The 19,498-nt window shown below is 43.0% G+C and overlaps 1 protein-coding gene across 1 annotated transcript in view; it reads right to left on the bottom strand.

The window, feature by feature from the left end:
• Positions 1–6,133: 6,133 nt before the first annotated feature.
• The window catches only part of LOC130112102 (aminopeptidase N-like), a 32,921-nt gene continuing 19,556 nt past the window's right edge, over positions 6,134–19,498 (bottom strand). Inside the window, exons 10-20 of the mRNA XM_056279399.1 lie at positions 19,204–19,379; positions 17,885–17,961; positions 12,910–13,043; positions 12,181–12,236; positions 11,902–12,049; positions 10,960–11,051; positions 9,711–9,821; positions 8,152–8,319; positions 7,888–8,028; positions 6,421–6,502; positions 6,134–6,286 (exon numbers count right to left, since the gene is read on the bottom strand). Of these exons, the coding sequence (XP_056135374.1) occupies positions 6,134–6,286; positions 6,421–6,502; positions 7,888–8,028; positions 8,152–8,319; positions 9,711–9,821; positions 10,960–11,051; positions 11,902–12,049; positions 12,181–12,236; positions 12,910–13,043; positions 17,885–17,961; positions 19,204–19,379 (1,338 nt within the window). The remainder of the gene's footprint in view (positions 6,287–6,420; positions 6,503–7,887; positions 8,029–8,151; positions 8,320–9,710; positions 9,822–10,959; positions 11,052–11,901; positions 12,050–12,180; positions 12,237–12,909; positions 13,044–17,884; positions 17,962–19,203; positions 19,380–19,498) is intronic.

Below are 19,498 nucleotides of genomic sequence, written 5' to 3' on the forward strand. Positions count from 1 at the left end.
AGTTCAACAATGCGAAATATGAAATGACACATATGTCCAAAATAATTCTTTCCACTCCCAGACGGGAAGTGGTATATGGATATAAGCTGCCAGCTCAGCAGGAGGGAGGTGATGTACGCTGACAAACACTTTACTTCATACTGGGACGTCTTAAAACCAACAGTGCGCTATCATCGTTACAGCAAATGACAGGACAGGAAGAGGATAAAATGCTAACTTTGGGGGGAAAAAAACCGATGTCAGGTCCCAGTGACAAATCACCGCGTGTCAGGCAAATCAAAGTGGACGAATCTCTGAAAAAGCAGCTGGAAAATGTGATCTTATGAACCTCATCGCCCCCTTTTAACGTTCATCAAAAAGAAAAGACTCAAAAAGTTGTGCAGAAGTTGCACGTTTTAATGAGCCTTTGTTCTCTGGAAATTACCAAAGGGGACGAAACGTCCAACTTAAAGTCAACGAAGGTTGAATCAGTTCATCTGGATACAATGTTTATTGCCAGATAAATCAGCCAGGAAACATTGTATCCAGATGAACTGATTCAATCTTCTTTGATCTTCTTTTTTTGGGGGGGAGGGGATTTTCTCCCCCCCTTTTTCTCCCCAATAGTACCCCAATTACCCCACTCTTCCAAGCGATCCCGGTCACTGCCCCCCCCCCCTGCTGATCCGGGGAGAGCCGCAGACTACCACATGTCTCCCCCGACACATGTGGAGTCGCCAGCTGCTTCTTTTCACCTGACAGTGAGGAGTTTCCCCAGGGGAGACATAGCGAGTGGGAGGATCACGCTATTCCCCCCCCAGTTCCCCCTCTCCCCCCGAACAGGCACCCCGACCGACCAGAGGAGGTGCTAGTGCGGTGACCAGGACACACGCCCACATCCGGCTTCCCAACCACAGACACGGCCAATTGTGTCTGTAGGGACGCCCGACCAAGCCGGAGGTAACACGGGGATTCGAACCGGCGATCCCCGTGTCGGTAGGCAATGGAATAGGTCGCTACATTACCTGGATGCCCCCTTCTTTGATCTTCTTACCTGGCTTTTTGAGCATGCATCAAGACACCCAACTTAAAGCACATGGAGTGATTAGGCTCATTTCTCTGCCCTTTATACACCTCCCTACTTCCAGCAAGTCACTTGGAGGAGCGGGGGGGGGGGGGGAGGAGGGAGAAATGGGGCGAAGGAGAGGAAAGCACCATGGAAAGCAGAGACCCTTTGGCACAATTTCTGTGCTAGGATATTGTCAGAAAATGGACACTGGCCGTTGATAAAGTGGCCCGTTCATGCCGATTCCCAAGCCGTGACGTAGCAGCGTGTTCTGCTGAACAGGGCTGCTATTCCAGACGTTGTTTTTCATCACATTCAACAGGCCAAAGTACAGTCTGGGTCGATAAAAGTAACATACACCCAGGGCTAAATGTGAACGTGTGCATGGACAAACTCATACTGCACTGTATAGAGCTTAAATTACATTCAGAACACAATGCCACCGTTATGTTTTTATGTTTACTGGTTTTTGGCCTCAACTCTAAATAGTTGTGTCAGTGATACGGCAGTGTCAGTGTAGATGTTACCACTATAACTCTATATAGTCTGACCTCCATCATCAACCGTACAGTGTAGATAAATACGCAGGACTTTATCTGGGGGATGGTGACACTGAAATACGCGGGTTAACGTGATAAGAGGTACCACGGGGTCCTCAGTACTACACAAAGCATGACACAGTACTGCACACAGACACAGTGAAGGACCTGCGGTGGAAGGCAAAGTATTAATATCACCCTAAACATAGACAGCAGGCTGTACATACAACTTGACATACATTTTGCACTAGATGATATACTTTGGTTTCAGATTGCAGGTTTCATTCACAGTAGTGGTCTGGGACATGATGTCTTAGAAGAGCGGTTGTACGCATTGATGTGTTCGCATCTAGTTTCTGTCACCTCACCTTTCCTTTCGTGCAGCGTGAGCACCTCTCGTGTTTGCATTTTGTTTTTACGTGTATGATCTTTCTCGTTTCTTCAAGGTTTCTTCTTTATCTGAGCCTATGAGCTGCGCGGGTTCGCCCTGTGTCTTATTTCAGTGCGAGTCACATCAATAAGCCAGAATAACTTGTATTTGATGTTTTACGCTACATCCCACACGCTGTTGAGCTTTGTAACCTGTCCAGAAATGAGGCTTCATCTTTACAACGATCCCTCCGGTGCCGCAAGTCTTTGCACCAGGCGAGGTCGTCTCCCTAGAAGCAACCTCAGGACTGTCCTGCGGGCGAGGTCGCTCTCTGGAGGACAGTAACAATCCCAATGGAAACTGGGTTTGCCGAGAAAAGAAAACACTGGATGAATAAAATATTCACACGGCTATCCAATATCACTTTCGGCAGTGTCCATTTACGTGAACCTCGTCCAACATTCAGCTCAGAGAACAACCACTGGCAGAGTCTCAGAAGCTACATCTTTTTTCTCCCCAGTTGTATCCGGCCAGTCACCCCACAACTCCGAGCCGTCCCGGTCTCTGCTCCACCCCCTCTGCCCATCCGGGGGAGGGCTGCAGACTACCACACGCCTCCTCCGATACGTGTGGAGTCGCCAGCCGCTTCTTTTCACCTGACAGTGAGGAGTTTCACCAGGGGGACGTAGCGCGTGGGAGGATCACGCTATTCCCCCCACTTCCCCGTACCCCGTTAACAGGCTCCCCGATCGACCAGAGGAGGCGCCAGTGCAGCGACCAGGACACGTACCCACTTCCGGCTTCCCACCCGCAAACACGGCCAATTGTGTCTGTAGGGAGGCCCGGCCAAGCCGGAGGTAACACGGGGATTCGAGCTGGCGATCCCAGTGTTGGTAGGCAACGGAACGGACCGCCACACCACCCGGACGCCCTTCCCTTATCAAGACACAATGGTTTTACCTCTGACCCAAGGTGAACGTATGTGTTCAACGCCTCGTGTCTAATCACGCCATTTCCGTGGTAAAATGGGTTTGCATATTGATTATAACAGTGTTTCTCAACCGGGGGTCCGCGGACCCCTAGTGGTCCGTGGTGTAATTGCAAGGGGTCCGTGAAAATAAAATATCTTAAAAAAAAAAGAAGATCCTATGACATTTATAGAAATAGGATTATTTTACTCGAATGTGACTGAGACCTTTATCTACCTAAACTATAAAGGGTAACAGGACTTTTTTTCTCTAATTACATCTGTTACACAAGTGTAATTTATTGTATTTTAATAAGAGATCTCGCTCCCGTTTGCATTGTTAAAAGTTACTGCATAAAAATTCTGTTGTTCCATATATCTGAAAGTTACTGAATACATATTCTGTTTTGTTACATATATCTGAAAGTTACTGAATACATATTCTGTTTTGTTACATATATCTGAAAGTTACTGAATACATATTCTGTTTTGTTACATATATCTGAAAGTTACTGAATACATATTCTGTTTTGTTACATATATCTGAAAGTTACTGAATACATATTCTGTTTTGTTACATATATCTGAAAGTTACTGAACACATATTCTGTTTTGTTACATATATCTGAAAGTTGCTGCATAAGAATTCTGTTTTGTTAACTATATCTAAGTTACAACTGAAAGCTCTTATTTTTGCCCCAAAGAGTGAATAAATGCTATAATGCAATTTAAAATGCAGTTTCTACTGTTTCTATCAAATTGCAACCCCCCTCCCCCAAGATCAGGTGGAGGGGTCCTCAGGGTAGATCAAAAATACGCAGGGGGTCCAGGACCCCAAAAAGGTTGAGAACCACTGGATTATAAGCAGGCGCCCAATCTGCATGCCTTGCTTAACATGAGTGGGAAAAATGAAATTATAATAACAGTAATAATACTTTATCACACAATTAGCATTTACAAATAATAAGCGTCACATAATAAACAATAAGGAAATAGCAATCTTGGTTTTTTTTTCTTCAAAAAGCACATGGTACCACTTTATTTAATAATATAATTTTTATAGTATTATTTTGCTGAATCATTGCGATGTGTAAAAGATTCGCCGTATAAAAATATCCAGTGTTAAAAATATTATGTTGACTACAGATGTGGCTGGAAGCACAGTAAAGAGTCGTTTACTGTGTGTATTAGTGACAGGTGTAGAAAAGACAAAACTGTCTATCTGCTAAAGAGAAACAAATAAGCATCACACACACATTTGCGTGCAGACACACACACACACACACACACACTCATATATGTACATGCAGCCACACACACAAACACAAAGTAGTGGTGTGACAATACAGGGAAATGCCAAAATATAAGAAAACGCTCGAGTTAATCTGGAATATAAAACGTGTTGAAAAGCAGGTGTGGGTTTGTGTTTGGGGTGTCACATCTTTTATGTAACATTCTTACTCATACATTTGTTCTGACACACTTATCGAATTTCGTAGCCCTTGATGTAGTATTACAGCCAAACAGCAATGCCTGACAGTTATTTGCAACTCCCTCGCCTTGACATCTATTGCAGGGTTCCCACGTGTCCTGGAAATCCTGGAACATAGCTGACCAATTTTCCAAACATGGAAAACACATGGAAAATGAGAGAAAAACTAAAATGTCCTGGAAAATCTTGTGTTGTCCTGGAAATTTGTTTCAACGTTCTTCTATTTTCCTTTAACTACTAGGTGATCCGTCGGAGCTCCCTGAAACGAATATTTCCCATAATTCTCACCTGCATTCTTCTGTGATCAATTTGTCATAAACATGTAAGAGACGATTTCATAGATGAGTTAACAGCCATGGACTGCACATCTGTTGAATCAGACTTCCACAGAGAGGAACATATTAGTATATGGCGCTATCCCTGTCTGCCATACCAGTTAGATCATCACTGAAAATGTCCTGGAAAAGTCCTGGAGAGTGATCTCTAGGAAAGAGTGGGAACCCTGCTGTTGTCTACCTCTTACAACTAGCCATCACCCAGGCTTACAAAGACATCAGTGTTGGCTACCTGGTGTCTAAATTCAGGGGTTACGCAACCTCTACGTCTTCTCTATAAGACCAACTTGAAGGCTTAAATATTCCATGGGTGTGCAACAACAAATTTGTGCGTAAAAACATTTCGTAAATGAGCCCCCAGACACTAGGAGCTCTGTCGGGGGATTTTCCAGAGTTTCAGGAATTAGCGTTAGTTTCGGTGATTGATGGAGCTACCTCCTGTTTACAGAGTTGCTTCAAAGTTACATCGCACAGTAATTTGGTGTGTATCCCCATACCAGCCAAAATGAGATCTCATAAGGTACGCTAACTGCGTTATTTTTCTTCTCTAATTAGTGTATATTCCAAATCAAAGCTGATACACACTTTGTGCTGAGATTATATAAAATAATAAGTAGATGTTGGTAATTATGTTGTAGTGTTGCAAGTCTATTACTTATTGTAATAGAATGAGTCTATTACCTATATTAATAGAATGAGTCTATTACATATAGTAATAGACTCATTCTATTACTTATAGTAATAGACTCTGAGTCCATGACTTCAGGGCTGTGTTAGCCGTGGTGAATCTGTGAAAGTAGGTCAGTCATTTGCCCAAGACAACCTAGAATCAAGATGCTTTTTGGCTACCTACAGCCCCTTTATCATATACAATGTGATAGTCTGTGTTTTCCATGTCTAGTGACGGCACAGTGAGACTGTTCCGGTGCCTTGTGGTTGTCCAACACCCTAATAAGAATTTCCTGTATTTTGGCATTTTCCAGCAACATCCAAAGTTAAATTCTTACAAACAACTGCTCTGGAACTAATTCTGACTCGAGTCTAATGGAAGGAAATTCTGAATCAGACAACTGGCACTATAAATCATTGGGTTTGATTATAAGAATATATGTGGTTTGAGCAACGCCCGCTGAATGAAAACATGCAGTGAAATGTATTATCGACTGAACATAGACTTAACTTGTGCTTTCCCTTTGTCCCAAATGTTAGGTCCTATGAGATGTAGCAGGTTAGGCTCAATGATAGTGTTAGTTGGTGAAACTTCTGTGCAGCGATATCTTCGAGACACACTCCTGGACACTTGTTGGACCTGACGATTAAAAAAAAATTCTATGTTCTAAGACTAATCCCTGACTGTGCAATGAAAGACATTTCCTGTCGATTTCTCATGTGGACTCCTCTGTGAACCAGTTCAGCACATGGTCTTTGTTCTCCTTCACCCATTTGATGTTGGCTGTGGTCTTCTCTATGGCTTGCTCCATAGCCAAGGTCGCTGAGCCAAAACCAATGTTCAGATTATCTTTTTTGAACTGCTTCAGCTGGAGAAAGAAAGAGAGAAAGAAAAACAAGACAGACAGACAGGTTTGGAATATTTATCTTTATTCTCCTTCATATAAACTGAGATATGGTACCTGAGTATTTCAGCTGGTTTGCAGCAGCGGAGGTTACTTACTTCTTGCAGCTCAAACTCGGTAGAGAATCGCCTCGTCATTCCGCTGATTAGATTAGAAAAGGAAAAGGATCCTTTTCCATACCTTGAGAGATCGAAAAGAAAGCGGCTACTTTGAAAGAGTTTTTCCCCCCCCAATTCTTTACTAATATTTAGTTTTTCCCAGGTGCAAACATTCAACGGTCCCTGAATTTTTAGTGACGTATCCCTAGTCTTCCTCTCTGTGCTCTTTTTTACTTTCTATTTCCAGCACACTCTTAAGCGGGTCCCACACTACGAGATAACTGAGCAAAATAACAAAATAACTTTCCCAGCCAAGCAACCGGAGAGAAAATCCCAATCTGAGGTTTGGTTGAGATTTCAGTTCAGCAACAATGATCTGGTCACCTGAAGGGTGTACCACCACAAACACAATTACAATTGCAGACGGATTTTATAATATGGACATGATCCTCTTACTATGTTTGCCTATAACATAGGTTAACAAGGAGTTTAAACTTATTCTGGTGTAATGCTCATGGTGAGTTACTTCATATGAGGTTCAAATAAATGGATAATAGACTGAGTGAGGTTAAAGGCCCAAACTTGTTCATTTTTGCCATCAACAGATGATGAGATTTCTACCAGAAATATGTTTGCTCTGACTGCAGAAGAAAACACAAGTCATTTTGGAGTGCTTCCCAATTTCCCCGCTAATATTAATTGTGCCGTCACAGGGCAAAAAGTAAATATAAAAACAAACTGCATGTTAATACTTAGCTAAAAGGCTGGGCAGTTAAAAGGCAAAGTCAGTGCTTTATACAAAGACCTTTAACCTTCTAAGAGACCTTCTACATTCATGATCCATTTGAATGAAAATCATGTTTTCCAGTCTTGTATTCTCTAACAGAGGGTTTGTTGATGTAAAGTTACCCAAAATATTATAACTGCTTCTGCTGTGAAAATAAGACTTAAAGCCCCTTTTGAGAAACTCTCCTCCTGGTTGTGGACACATTTGAACCCTTTCAGAAAGCCAATCTGCTTCTGGTATAAATGACATCATCTGATACTCTGATTTAATTGGACAATCGTCGAATAGTCATCATCAGTCTGTCAGGTGGTCTGTTTTTGAGCAGTTGCCTAGCAACGTCATGCTAGTCAGCTAGCTAGCTAGCAACAAATAGTCTTGAGTCCTGAGAACTGGCTGTGTTCAGTGAGGGGGAACTAAAACGATTATAACAAATCAAATGATACTTATAAAATCTAACAAAATAAATGACACCGCTTACTTTAATATTCTAGAACAACTCTTGTTGGACCAAATTAAAATCACTGGACTGGATCTTTACTAATTCTTACCTTCAGATGAAAGCATGTTATGTAAGCCATGTGTTTAATGCTGCTTCTTTCATAAATAATTATTCACAACAGCTACCTGAATGTCCAGCTGATGCTAAATTTTCCCTTTAGAAAAACTGGCCCAGGTCTTACTGTTGAAAAAGGTAGTTCCATTTCCCTCTGATGAAGTTCCAGGCCAGTGGCATTCCCACTACATTATTAGCGATGGCCTGGATGGTGGAGGTAGCATCCTGCTTCCGAATCTTGGTTGCGTCCAGGGTGTATTCCAAATACCTGCCTCAGCAGAGATATTTTCTTTTGGAGCATGTGATTTCAATAATATATATCCATTTTATCCATTTTATTTGATATACAGTTTGGCTTCTGCTATGTATCTGAATTTTTTGCTTTGTGTACCTGTTCAAAAGCCAAGGTGCTTTGGTGCAAGCTAGGGCCGACCTCAGTTTGGCTGCTTCACTTGCCAAAGTGGCATTCTTGAACATTCTCCAGGCAAAGTCCCATTCCTCCATGCCACCCCAGGCTATGGCATTGCAGTACACTGTACTCTTCAAGTTGGGATGAATCCTGATCATCAAATAATAAATATTGATGATGATTAAGTTATATGCTTTAAGAAGCCCTGATGCAAAATCACATTGGATGTAGAATGCCGTATATTAAAATGAACTGAGTTGTGCAACTACCAAAGCCACATACGGTAATGGAAAACCTCCACGAAGTGTCTCCTTTGAAATGAATCTGTGTGGGGTGGCTAAAATGCTAACATCCCAACAATGCTATGATGCAGTGTTGTAGTAAAGACAAGACCAAGACCCTTACCAACCAAGATCAAGACAAGAGCAAGAATTCTAATGGTTGAGACCAAGACAAGCCAGGACTAAAAGAATATGCAATCAAGACTGCTCACAATTTACACAATTTTAATTTGTAATTTGTGATATTAAACTATACAAATAAAATTGACTTGACTTGACTTTACAATTAAAAAGATTTAGTGTAGCTATATAAGTAGGTCTGGTTTGAAAATCTAAATCAGATTATAGCAAATAATAATAGTAATAATAATAATAATAATAATAATAACAATAATGATGACAACAACAATAATAATAATAACAACAAAACAACAATGATAATAATAATAATAAAGACATGTTTTTATTCAATTTTTTTTTTTAAATCAAGCGGTTCAAAAGTTACAACCAAGACAAAATAACTTCAAGACTGAGAGGAGTCTGAGGTTGGTCTTGAGAACAACCCTTCTCCCAAGCCTTTTCTTTCTTTTTCATGCACTTTCCTGTCATGTATGGCAATTTTTGAAACACAGATATACTATTTGGGGGGGGGGGGTATACTTTATTAATCCTTGTGGGGAAATTCATCTCTGCATTTAACCCATCCTAGCTGTGCAGCTAGGAGCAGTGGGCAGCCGCCGTGCAGCACCCAGGGACCAACTCCAGTTCTTCGTGCCATGCCTCTTGTCAGGGGCACAGACAGGAGTATTAACCCTAACATGCATGTTTTTATGATGGTGGGGGAAACCAACCATTTGACACCTTACCTACATACCATATGATGATGATGGCTTTTTCTACTGTTGTGTTCACTGTGAATCATCATGGCATGATAGAACAGTGGCTAAAAAGACTGGATTTAATGGAACTGTCTATGCAATACTTTGTCTAATCACTAACCAAGTATACCTGCAAATTTTTTTTTCCAAAAACAGCCCCATACCCATACTCGCTCACTATGAATAATAGTTTGAATCATGACAATATAAATGTTAAACCAGGGAAAAGCCTATAGATTAACCCCCATTATACATGTGGATTGAATGCAGGCATTGATTACCCACTTTCCCCTTGGGATGAATAAAGTATTCTGATTGTGATTGGCTCATGCACCATTGGGTTAACCCATAGGACCGATGAATTAAACCCCATCGTACTTACAGATTGTGACCAGGGTTTTCCATCCATTGTCTGAACCAGCTTTTGGTCAGTTCTCTACAGCCCTCCACACCCATACTGCAGGCCACCCATATGGCATTGATCTGGTTATATCTGAGAACAGACACACATGGAGCAGTTATTATATTTCTTATACAAAATTTGCATGGATGTTGAAATCTGATAACTGACACTGTACAGCACAAAAAATTTTCTTAACTCACTATTAGGCTCCTCACCCATATCTGTTCAAGTTCGTCATATCACTTCCCTCATTTCTCATAGACCCTATCAGACTCACTATCTCAATTTACCAATCTGCTATCTCAAACAAAAGAAGCCTTCTACATCACCCATTGGAGCTTTTTTATTCTGGCAGTTTTGTGACAGAAATTTTGCCTGGGTACTGAGCAGTGGCGGCTGGTGCTAAAAAATTTGGGGGGGGGGCGCAATTCACCTTGGCGCAGCACACCTGACAGCTGCATTAATGTCCACACAGTCACAGAGTTATTAAGAAGGACAATGATTTTATAGATTTTATCAGGGTTCGTAGACGGTGGATGATTGACAGTCGAGACGAGGCGTCGTGGTGGGTGTGAACATGATTGACAGCCACGAGAATTGTCCAATCACATTAGATCAAAAACCATTAAAACAATGCCAATTCACTGCCAATAAAAGTGGGAGTGTCTGGGGCGCATGGAACTGCGCCCCCTGGAAAATCTGAAGAAACCAATCAGACAGCAGCCTCAGGTCACCTGCTCGCCAAAAGTTTGAGGGCTTGCATACGGTATCGTTTGGCCAGCGCCCCTCACCCAGGAAGTATATGTATTCAGACAGAAATCAACCAAATACCATTTGGAACCAATATTTAATGGCTACTGACAGGCGCTCACAGACTGAAAAACACTTTTATTTCATAATTATTTGCATTATACAGCTAAATTATTTTCAACATGTTTAAGTAGATTTTCATTGCTTGAAATTTGAAGGGGGCGGCGCCCCAGCACTCTGTACTGGCCAGCCACCACTGGTGCTGAGACTTCCTTAACCTCCCCATACTGTTGGTTGCTTCCAGTGCTGGTGATGTACACTACAGAGGCTTGGTGCATGGTTCCACACACTGAAACTCCCTCCAGATGAATAAAAAAAATAAAACAAATCATTGAAGAGTCACATGTTAAAATTTAATTTCCTGGTGGACAATTCCCTCCAGATGAGTAAAAAAACAAATCATGTTAAAATGTCTTACTGGTCGTTGTGCTCCTGCGGTATTTTGGTCCAGTTAGCCGTTAGCATCCTGAAGTGCTCAAAAAGAGGTTGGATTTGTTTCCTGAGATATGCCTGAAACAAAATCCAAAAGTTTTATGACCCGGTCTTTTTTATTATTTCCCGGTACTAAAATTTACTGTTCCATTCTCAACATATCCAAATGTTAGTGCTGTAAAATGCTTTATGGACTTTCACATCTGCAGAATTGGAGTATTTTTTATATGTGTTTGTGTTGGTCATTTCTATTGCTCAGTTTCTATTGTGCTGAGGGGAACTTAGTGAAGTCAGCAGTGCCACACATGGTTTTATTACTCCCCTGGGTTTGTTAAGAAGTTAAGTTCTGTTCTCATTGCTTGCACCACCCTAAAATGACAAACTTCACAGATTCAAAAAGAAAAGAATACTATAAAACCAAAAAATAACGCAATGATTATCTCTGTATTGTTATTATTACAATTATTATTATCATTATTATTATTATTATTATTATTATTCGTAGTAGCAGCCGTTATAATGGTAGTAGTAGTTGTAGTATTAGTATAAAAGTAGTAGTATTAGCTGTAATATTAGAATCAATAGTAGTAGTAGCTGTAATATTAGAATTAGTAGTAGTAGTAGTAGTAGTAATAGTAGTAGCTGTAATAGTAGAATTAGTAGCAGTAGTTGTAGTAGTAGTATTAGTAGAAGCTGTGGTGGTGGTGGTTGTAACATCAGTATCACTAGTGAGTAACAGTAATGAATATAGGAATAATATTCAGAATAGCATTAATTAGTGTTAGCATTAACATGAGTATTATCCAGCTGTGACTGTCAATTGATATGGATAAAAGTGTCTGAAAAGAGAAGAAATACATATAAATGAGTAGTAATAGTAGTAGTAGTAGTAGTAGTAGTGGTAGTAGTACACTCCAGCAGCACCAACCTGCAGAGCACCGTAGACCTCAGTGCGGTCGAACATGAGGATGTAGTAGCGGAGGTTTCTCAGAGCCGACTCCCAGGGAATGTAGTCCCTCTCATTAAACAGGTACTTGGTTGTTCTCAGGGCCAAGGTAGTACTGATTACTTTGGCTCTGCAGAGTTAGACAAGTCATTCACATTCTTTACAAAACGAACCCCCACATTCACCCTGTAGTTACTGTAAGCATGTGGAGGGGTTGGTGGCCATGTGTGAGGTGCTTCACACTTGTGAGAATGGTTTTACCTCGCTAGGTTGAAGGCGTCATCCAGTATTTGTGCTCTGTTGATGACTGGAAGAGCCTGTGAAGCATGAAGATAATTAAAGACATCTCACTCTCTCTCTCTCTCTCTCTCTCTCTCTCTCTCTCTCTCTCTCTCTCTCTCTCTCTCTCTCTCTCTCTCTCTCTCATACACACACAAAATCCGATGCACACTAGCATCGGTACTCATGCAAGCTCGTTTCTTTTTGGGGGGGGGGTTTCCCCCTTTTCTCCCCAGTTGTATCCGGCCAATCACCCCACTCTTCCGAGCCGTCCCGGTTGCTGCTCCACCCCCTCTGCTGATCCGGGGAGGGCTGCGGACTACCACTTGACTCCTCCGATACATGTGGAGTCACCAGCCGCTTCTTTTCACCTGACAGTGAGGAGTTTCGCCAGGGGGGCGTACTGCATGGGAGGATCACACTATTCCCCCCAGTTCCCCCTCTCCCCTGAACAGGCGCTCTGACCGACCAGAGGAGGCGCTAGTGCAGTAACCAGGACACATACCCACATCCGGCTTCCCACCCACAGACATGGCCAATTGTGTCTGTAGGGATGCCCGACCAAGCCGGAGGTAACACAGGGATTCGAACCGGCGGTCCCTGTGTTGGTAGGCGACAGAATAGACCGCCACACTACCGGGATGCCCCTGTGCAGGCTCATTTCTAATGTGGGCGCAGTTTACATTCTGTTTGCTTTGACATTTGAGTCACCTGGTGGTTGCTGTTGAGCAGGTGGAGGAGACGCTCCCAATTTTCAGGGTCGTAGTTCACCCTGAAGTATCCAGACACGTTAGTGTTGGCCAACACCCAGTCCTCTCCAGATGCTCTCATCGGATTGTGCGTGTCTTATAAAAATACACATAGAAAATATCAGCTGCAACACCACCAGCCATCACTTGGACTCGGCCCAGAAGAAAAAGTAAACGAGAATGAGATCTCATCCTGATCCTGCATGTTGTGTTCAGCATGTTCAGCTTAACGGTAGTGTGCAACTGAGAAAAAGTTCTCATACTTCTCAGATTTTTCTAGAAAAAATGAGCCTTGTACTTTTCTCATGGAGATCAAGATATGCACTCTCAAATATTCTCAATCCAGGGTCACTCCAGTCATTTTTATTCTTCTAAAAATGCTCAATTCGATCGACCACAACAACGTCAGAAAATATACGTTGTAATTTAATGGATGAGACGCCACAATATCACAAACTAGTAATCCATTTTCTTTTCTGAAATTCCCTTTTTATTCTCAGATAATATCTGAAATGATAATTCTGTTTTTGTTTTTTTCAACAACTTGCATCTTAATTTCGTAGTTTTTGCCATCATGCAAAATGGTCATGATATAGTTTTACTCAAGCACTGCATTTCAGAGATTTTGAATACGGGACCACCCTAGACTCAGCTTTACAATGGCATTTTATGGGCAACTGAACACGGGTGTCAGACATGTTTAAAAAGGTCCAATTTAATCCAGTTGTCTAAACCACATATTTTTCCAGGTGAAAACAAGAGTGCATGTTAAAAGTAATGAACTTAAATGTCCAGTATTATCAATGATCCATCCCATTGCTAAGCTACTTCCTGGTTCAACTTGTAGGAATGACCAGTCTGTTCTTAACACTGGTAGTAGTAACCATCAATAAACTACACCTCTAGCTGGCACAATTGATAAGTCTATCCATTCATCCATCCATTATCCGAACCGCTTATCCTGCACTCAGGGTCGTGGGGATGCTGGAGCCTATCCCAGCAGTCATTGGGCGGCAGGTGGGGAGACACCCTGGACAGGCTGCTAGGCCATCATAGGGCCAACCCACACACACACACACACACACACAAACATTCACACCTAGCGACAATTTAGTACGGCCGATTCACCTGACCTACATGTCTTTGGACTGTGGGAGGAAACCGGAGCCCCCGGAGGAAACCCACGCAGACACGGGAAGAACATGCAAACTCCACACAGAGGACAACCTGGGACGACCCCCGAGGTTGGCCTACCCTGGAGCTCGAATCCAGGATCTTCTTGCTGTGAGGCAACCGTGCTATCCGCTGCGCCACCATGCCGCCCCCTAAGTCCATATATAAAACCATATTGTTCATACACAATATCATATACCATACCATGACTCCACAACCTGTCATGCCCATATATAATGCTATATACTCCTAATACATTACCCTGTATTATCTCATATACCAGAAGTATACACTATTTGTTCACCTACCATCCATCTGACAGCTACATACTATATTACATACCTATGTTACAGCCACAACAATAACAATAATAATTGTAACCAGTATATAGCAGTTGAATATGTATTTACAATTGTACATTTGTATTGCACATCTGGTTTAAAGAGGTGGTGCACATTGTAGGTGAGATATCTTGACCAGAAGGAGCTGTTTACAAAATGTCACATTTACATAAGTGTCCATTATTGCACCATGCTATTAAGTGTTCATGATAGAAATGGCCTATAGAAAAAAAAAAACTTCCCATGTCTGGTGGTTTTGGTGCACATTGCTCTGTAGCGCTTGCCAGAGGTTAGGAGTTCAAACAGACCGTGATGTGGGTATGAGGGGTCTGTACTGATTCTGCTCACCTGTTTCTGGGCTGTAGAAGTGTACAAGTCCTGCAGGGTGGGCAGGGGAGCACCAATGATTAATTTTCTGCTGTCCTTACTGTTCACTGTAGTCTGTTCCTATCCTGTATTGTTGCTGCTCCAAGCTAGATCCTGATGGCTGCAGTGTAGAACTGGCTCAATTGCTCCTGTGGCAGACCAAATTTCCAAAACTGGTGCAGAAAGAACATCCTCTGCTGGGCCTTCTTTTTAAGAATGCAGTTAACGTCAGTCTTCTACTTCAGGTCTTTAGAAATGATAGTTCCTTGAAAGTTGAAGGTCTCCATGGTTGACACAGGGCTGTTAGATACTGTGAGGGGGAGCAGTGTTGAGGGGTGTCTCCTAAAGTCCACTGTCATCTCCACAGTCTTGAGCATGTTCATCTCCAAGTTGTTCTGACAACACCAGAGCACCAGCCACTCAACCTCCCACTGATAGGCAGACCTGTCGCCATCCTGGATGAGTCCGACGACCATATTGTTGTCTGCAAACTTCAGGAGTTTAATAGCTGGATCATTGGAGGTGGACTTGTTGGTGTAGAGGGAGAAGAGCAGTGGGGAGAGGACACATCCCTGGGGGGCACCGCTGCTGACTGTCCATATACCGGAAGTGACTTCCCCCAGCCTCACCTTCTGTTTCTTACCAGTCAGGAAACTGGTGATCCAGTGACAGATGGCAGGGGATACAGTGAGCTGAAAGAGTTTGGAAGAGAGGATTTCTGGAATGATGGTGCTGAACGCCAAGCTGAAGTCCACAAACAGAATCCTTGCATGTGTCGCTGGGCAGTCAAAGTTTTGCAGGATGTAGTCAGTCCCATATCGACTGCATCATCTACTGACTTGTTTTCCCAGTAGGTAAACTGCAGGAGGTCCAGCAGGTGTCCTGTGACATCCTTCAGGTCAGCCAACACCAGTTGTTCAAAGGTCTTCATGACCTCCAACATCAGAGCGACAGACCTGTAGTCATTCAGTCCTGTCATGGAGGGTTTCTTTGGGACCGGGATGATGGTGGAGCATTTGAAGCAGGAGGGGACTTCACACAGCTCCAATGATCTGTTGAAGATCTGCGTGAAGATTGGAGCCAGTTGGTCAGCACAGGTTTTAAGACAGGTTGAGGGGACACCGTCTGGACCCAGTGCTTTCCTGGTCTTCTGTCTCTGGAAAAGCTGGCTCACATTCTCTACATGTATTTTGAGTGCAGTCTGAGCAATGGTGGGGGGGGGGGGGGGGTAGGGGGTTGCCAAAGGTGTGATGGGGCTGTTGTCGTTGGGCTGGAGTGGGGTGTGTGTGTGGGGGGGGGGGTCTCTCTCAAACCTGCAATAGAAGACATTCAGGTCATCAGCCAGGTCTTTGCCTCAGCATAGGTGGATGGTCTTCTATAGTTTGTGATTTCTTGCAGGCCCCTCCACACTGACACAGAGTCATTGGCTGAAATCCTGTTTTTCAGCTTGGCCTGCCGAAGTTGTCTGAGTTTGGCTGTGAACCATGGCTTGTTATTGTTGTACGTGCAGAAGGTCTTGGTAAGCACACACACGTCTTCACAAAAGCTGATGTAAGATGTCACAGTGTCAGTTTGTCCAGGTTGCCAGTTGCAGCCTCGAATACACTCCAATCGGTGCAGTCAAAACAATCCAGCAGTTCCTGCTTTGCTTTGCTGGTCCATTTCTTCCTGTTTTAACCACAGGCTTTGCAGATTTTAGTTTCTGCCTGTACGTTGGAATAAGATGAACCAAACAGTGATCAGAAACAGTGATCAAAAGCTGCCCGGGGGACAGATATGGATCTTTAAGAACTCTGTAACAGTGGTCCAGTATGTTATTTTCCCTGGTGGGACAACTAATATGCTGTTCGTATTTTCGTAGTTCATGGTTTAATTTTACTCTAACATCCCAAGGGATTATGAAAAATGAGCCCGTATGTTTTGTTCCAAGCCGGTAATCTGATCGGCCAGGGTTTGCAGTGCGCCATTCACGCCAGCCTGAGGTGGGATGTAAACACCGACCAGGATGAAGGATGTAAACTCCTGCGGTGAATAGAATGGCTTGCAGTTTATGACCAATGACTCCCAAGTTCGGGTTGCAGTATTTACTTAACACTATGACAGCTGTACACCAACCTTCATTTATGTAGAAGCAAATTCCTCCACCCTTTGCTTTCCCCAATAGCGCCGTAACACGATCCACATTCGTGTCTAGTTAAATAAATGTTTTTCCATTGTTGCTACAAGCACAGATTCAAGGCCATAACACGCAGCTGTAAAGCTTTGTACAACAGCAGTCCAAAAATCTCCAAATTGAAACCAGTTAGTAAAAAGATATTACAACCCATGCGCATAATGGCAAAAACTATGAAAACAAGACCCAGGTTGTAAAAAATGAAAGTATCCTTTAAACTGATCTCTCCTCTGAGTAGTGGATTTAGGAGACACAATTCAGAATTGAATGACCCCAGAATAATAGATGTTGCATTACCCTAAGTTGGAGAAAAGACAAGTGTGAGCAGAATACTCGGTTCCTATGATGCCTACTCACCTGAAATAGCTTTTGTTGGTTGCACCATCTTTCTTGCATGTTTCTCTGTGTTTACAGTACTTGTAAAATATTTACGTCTGTGTAAGTGCACAAGGCAGTTGCTAGTGGTCCGTTTTCCCCTCCCATCTTTCCGGGTAAATCCTCAATAATAATAATAATAATAATGATAATAATAATGATAATAATAAAGGCTCATTCTCCATGGCTTGCATCACTAAAATACAATCATACATAAGAAACATGACCCCCTCATAAACCCACCGCTGTCAAAATTCCCTCGAGCAGCACACCAAACCCCAAAGTGCACCAAGTGATCTGCTCAATAGCCAAACACTGAAGATTGTATCTTTATCTGGCAGCTCCTGCATGTGAATTTGTGGAATGGTATTTCTGGAAGGCATGACAGGGCTAATAAGGAGCACAGGGTTCAGCAAACTATCTCTGGATCAACAAGGGTTACGGATGTGATATCCTCGTTAATCCGTACGTCTGAAATAAATCTGTGGCCTCCGGTGGCCTCACTCTACCTGTCTTGTGAAGGAGCCAATACTGCTTCTGTTCCACACCTCTCTTCATCCATTTAATTGGTACAAACCAGGTGTAACTACACAGACACACAGAAACAGACAAGTGAGTAAAGAGGATATATTATAATGCCGATATAACAAGGATTCTTTCATAGCTAAGAAAAGTAATTTGAAAACATGACGTATATTCTTCATAATGATGATGCTCCCCAAAACCTATCATTTAGTGTTTTGGAACCCCTATTAAGGTAGATGGGTGATGGCACCCCAAAGACACGTCTCAAGTTTGTTGTCATGCTAGCTATCTTTTTTTTTTATAAAGTAGGAAGACAGTCTGGAGAGACACTCTTCTTTCCATCTATGAAATAGAAGTGGACGATGAGGTAAAAAAGATCTTTTGTACAAACATGGCCAGCCTACATCTGCTTCATCTTAGCGGGGGGATGATCGGTACTTCCCATTGCCCACAATATTAAAAAACTAACTCACTATCGCCTTTGATTCTGTTATCGCTTATTTTATGCATTAACATAGTGTACAACACAATACAAGTGTTGACACTGACATCTTTGTTTCTGTTGTCAGACAACAGCATGGTTGTAGGTCATAAAATGCTTACAGCGCTGAAATGCCCATTAGCCAGTTAGCATTTGTGACCCTCAATCAAATCGCTTTTTTGTAGTCGTGCAGTTGTCTGACAACACAAATGTTGAAATGCCATTAGGGGCATCCGGGTAGTATAGTGGTCTATTCTGTTGCCTACCAAAAACGGGGATTGCTGGTTCGAATCCCCATGTTACATCCGGCTTGGTTGGGCGTCCCTACAGACGCAATTGGCCGTGTCTGCGGGTGGGAAGCCGGATGTGGGTATGTGTCCTGGTCGCTTCACTTGAGCCTCCTCTGGTCGATCGGGGCCCCTTTTTGGGGGGGGGGACTGGGGGGAATAGTGTGATCCTCCCACGCACTACATCCCCCTGGCGAAACTCCTCACTGTCAGGTGAAAAGAAGCGGCTGGCGACTCCACATGTATTGGAGGAGGCATGTGGTAGTCTACAGCCCTCCCTGGATCGGCAGAGGGGGTGGAGCAGTGACCGGGACGGCTCGGAATAGTGGGTAATTGGACGGGTACTATTGGGGAGAAAAAGGGGGGGAAAATCCCCCCCAAAACAAATGCAAAATAAATGATCACAGACCGAATCAAAGGCAGCAGAAAGTTGGCTTTTAACATTGCGGCAAGTGGGGGGAACCGATCTTGCTCCTAGTGAGACGTAGCGAAAATATGTAGGCCGTTTTTGTGAAAAAGGTGTGTTTATCCCTACTTGAACTCGGAGTGCCTATCCACGACAGAGTCTGGATCTAGGAGGAAGTGGTTCTGGGTGACGTGTCCTATTCGGGTGTCGATGGTGACCACTGGGAACCCCATCTGGAGGGTCCAGCGGTTCATGATGTCGTGGACGGTGTGTGGCAGCTGCATTCCCGGTGTGTTCTCGACTGCCTGAGAGGAGAAGAATTGTTGAGTTGCACTGAATTCCAAACAAAACTGCTGACTGTGAAAGATAAGGCAAAACAAAGGTAGAAACCTGTTGAATTGTCCAGCTAGTAATAAACTTGAGT

This window comes from Lampris incognitus, chromosome 4, assembly GCF_029633865.1.
Source record: "Lampris incognitus isolate fLamInc1 chromosome 4, fLamInc1.hap2, whole genome shotgun sequence".
NCBI lineage: Eukaryota > Metazoa > Chordata > Actinopteri > Lampriformes > Lampridae > Lampris > Lampris incognitus.